At 40.4% G+C, this 3,723-nt stretch overlaps 1 protein-coding gene across 50 annotated transcripts in view; it reads right to left on the bottom strand.

The window, feature by feature from the left end:
* The window catches only part of LOC126408458 (pleckstrin homology domain-containing family A member 7-like), a 197,382-nt gene that overhangs the window by 18,588 nt on the left and 175,071 nt on the right, over positions 1-3,723 (bottom strand). For all 50 annotated transcript variants that reach the window (XR_007571862.1, XR_007571867.1, XR_007571855.1 and 47 more), the window contains one exon: positions 1,296-1,445. Coding sequence is in view for 1 of the 50 variants with exons in the window: in XM_050074018.1 (XP_049929975.1) it covers positions 1,296-1,445 (150 nt within the window). In the remaining 49 variants the exon portion in view is untranslated. The remainder of the gene's footprint in view (positions 1-1,295; positions 1,446-3,723) is intronic.

The following is a 3,723-nucleotide window of genomic DNA, read 5'->3' as shown; positions in this document are numbered from 1 at the left end:
GTGCCTTGTAGTGTCCTATAGTGTCCTGCAGTGTCCTTTAGTGTCCTATAGTGTCCTGTAGTGTCCTGCAGTGTCCTATAGTGTCCTGCAGTATCCTATAGTGTCCTGCAGTGTCCTATAGTGTGCTATAGTGTCCTGTAGTGTCCTATAGTGTCCTGCAGTGTCTTGTAGTGTCCTATAGTGTCCTGTGGTGTCCTGTAGTGTCCTGTAGTGTCCTATAGTGTCCTGTAGTGTACTACAGTGTCCTATAGTGTCTTGTGGTGTCTTATAGTGTTCTGCAGTGTCCTGTAGAGTGCTATAGTGTCCTGTCGTGTCCTGTGGTGTCATATAGTGTCCTGTAGTGTCCTATAGTGTCCTATAGTGTTCTGCAGTGTCTTGTAGAGTCCTATAGTGTCCTGTAGTGTGCTATAGTGTCCTATAGTGTTCTGCAGTGTCTTGTAGAGTCCTATAGTGTCCTGTAGTGTCCTGTAGTGTCCTGTAGTGTGCTATAGTGTCCTATAGTGTTCTGCAGTGTCTTGTAGAGTCCTATAGTGTCCTATAGTGTCCTGTAGTGTCCTGTAGTGTCCTACAGTGTGCTATAGTGTCCTGTGGTGTCTTATAGTGTTCTGCAGTGTCCTATAGTGTCCTGTAGTGTCCTATAAGGTCATATAGTGTCCTGTAGTGTCCTATAGTGCCCTGTAGTGTCCTATAGTGCCCTGTAGTGTCCTATAGTGCCCTGTAGTGTCCTATAGTGTCCTGTGGTGTCCTAAAGTGTTCTGCAGTGTCCTGTAGTGTTCTATAGTGTCCTGTAGTGATCTATATTGTCCTATAGTGTGCTATAGTGTCTTGTAGTGTCCTATAGTGTTCTGCAGTGTCTTGTAGTGTCCTATAGTGTCCTATAGTGTCCTGTAGTGTCATATACTGTCCTGCAGTGTCCTGTAGTGTCCTGTAGTGTCATATAGTGTCCTATAGTGTTCTGCAGTGTCCTGTAGTGTCCTATAGTGTCCTGTAGTGTCCTGTAGTGTCCTATAGTGTCCTGCAGTGTCCTATAGTGTTCTGCAGTGTCCTGTAGTGTCCAGAGGTGTCCTGTAGTGTCCTGTAGTGTCCTGTAGTGTCCAGTAGTGTCCTATAGTGTCCTGTAGTGTCCTGTAGTGTTCTGCAGTGTCCTGTAGTGTCCTATAGTGTCCTGTAGTGTCCTATAGTGTCCTATAGTGTCCTGTAGTGTCCTGTAGTGTCCTATAGTGTCCTGTAGTGTCCTATAGTGTCCTGTAGTGTCCTGTAGTGTCCTATAGTGTCCTGTAGTGTCCTGTAGGTACCGTGGACAGACGTGATATCTGGGCCCTGATGGTGACCAGGTCCTCCTGCAGCAGTCTCTGTTGGTAGGCGATCTTGTGGACGTGGGCTGGCTGCTCCTGGTACTGCTCCATCTGCTGGTGGGACACGTCCAACACACTCTCCAACTTGTCCTGAGGGGACAGAGAGACACGCAGCATCACGTCAACCAAAGCTGCTGTGAGACTTTTTCAGTCCCATTCAACATGTTTCCTGACGTCAGTCATGAACCAATAAGATCTGACCTCACTTCCTGTTTTAATCACAGTGACAACATGTCTCCTGTTCTCTTATTACAGTGTCTGAGAGGTGACCCTGGCTCCTGGAAATTAAATTTATTATTATCATTATTATTATTATTATTATTATTATTATTATTTATTCCTCTGTTGCCCTCTGAGCTGGTTAGAGTCACACTTTTATTCCAGACCGTACATTACACATATAATTACATATATAACTACAAATATAATTACATATATAACTACATATATAATTACACATATAATTACATATATAACTGCAAATATAACTACAAATATAATTACATATATAACTACAAATATAATTACATATATAACTACATATATAATTACACATATAATTACATATATAACTACAAATATAACTACAAATATAATTACATATATAACTACAAATATAATTACATATATAATTACATATATAACTACAAATATAATTACATATATAATTACAAATATAATTACATATATAATTACATATATAACTACAAATATAATTACATATATAATTACACATATAATTACATAATACATTAAACACGTGTGTGTCTTTCGGACCTGTGTGTTAATGACAAAAAAAGAGTGAAAAAAACTGAATTTCCCCTCAGTGTGATTAATAAAGTATTTAAAATAAAATAAAAATAATAATAAATTCCACATACAATTACATATATAATTACACATATAATTAAATACATTTATGGTTTTGTCCCGCAGCCCTATGAGACCTGATGTGAACTCTGAATGTCTGTCATTGTAATTTATGACGTCATCACCTTCACAAAAAATTTTGAAATCTTCAAACTTATGCTGCGTTCGTTTTGTACTCGGAGGTCGGAAATTCCCAGTTCCCAGTCCGAAGTTTAAACTCGAACGCACACTGAGATCGGATTTCCAACTCGGAAACTCAGAGCAACTGCATCAACCCTGACTTACGAATTCAAGATGGCTGCCGGTCACATACGTTGTGAGTAAACACTCTGCTAAAGTACTGTTTATAGCAATTCTATCTTATTTGTTTTACATTAGGTCAGCCTCATCTCTGGCTTTCATCAGTTGGAGTGCATGAAGGTTTTGAAGCTGTCTTTACTCAACAAAGGGCAACAAAGGCTTTCTTGCGGACGTCCATGTTTTGTTTTTTTCCGACTTGTCCACTGTCGTCAGCGAGAATGCAAAAACTGTTGTCAACTCAGAGGTGATGTCATTCCCACTTCTGACTTCCGACCTCTGAGTACAAAACAAATGCAGTTTAATGAATAAATGTAATATATTTATTATCTATTTCATCATGTGATGAGCTGGCAGCACTCACACGTGTCACATGACAGTAAGCTGTCACATTAATCACCGAGCTGTAACTTGGACCTGAAGCATTTATTCACTCAGGTGCATTTTGTCTTTGAGGATATGTGATGACAGGAGGTTTGTGTCTGATCAAAGAGGTGGTGAATAAATATAATATATATATCAACACATGTGTAAACCACCTGTGTGTAGTTTTTGGTTCTTACAAATGTGTGCTCTGATCCATCTGTTTTATAAATACAAACGTGACGACCTGAATAAATATTAATATTTAACTCTAGCTTCACAGATCTGATCACTGTGTTAATAAATATGTGTGACATTGTTTAACATGTATGTACAGACTGTTGACGATGTTAGCTCCGCCCATCTGACCACCTGACCTGCAAATGTCAGGTTACAGGTGCGTGTTGAGTTTGAGAGTCTTTGTGATTTTCAGCTTCAAACCGATCCATGAACACACGCTGCATTTAAGTGCTGCTGTAAAACTGGGACATCTGGGTTTTTAGTGAATTTGTCTGTAATGTCAAAGCGTGAAAGAGGTTTTTTAAAAAGTCAGAGCAGCTTGTCACCTCTCGGTTAGAAAACGTACATTAAATAACTCCAGGCTCCGTACTGAGGCCTGGAGATGTGAACATATGATTTAAAAGAGGATCTTCAGCTGTGACTCCTCTGATATCAGCTCTGTCCCTGAATGTGACACCGTCATGTCATATCTGAACACGCTGGCCCGTCGGCCTGCCTGACGTCAGCTGTGGCGCAGCGGTGCCTGGACAGCGTGACGTGTGTGGTTGTGCTGCTGCCGTGGTCCTGCCAGATGCCTCCTGCTGCTGCTGCCATCATT

The sequence above is a fragment of the Epinephelus moara genome, chromosome 20 (assembly GCF_006386435.1).
Source record: "Epinephelus moara isolate mb chromosome 20, YSFRI_EMoa_1.0, whole genome shotgun sequence".
Classification (NCBI taxonomy): Eukaryota; Metazoa; Chordata; class Actinopteri; order Perciformes; family Serranidae; genus Epinephelus; species Epinephelus moara.
The sequence above is the reverse complement of the archived record's forward strand: the minus strand, read 5'-3'. Positions and strand labels throughout refer to the sequence as shown.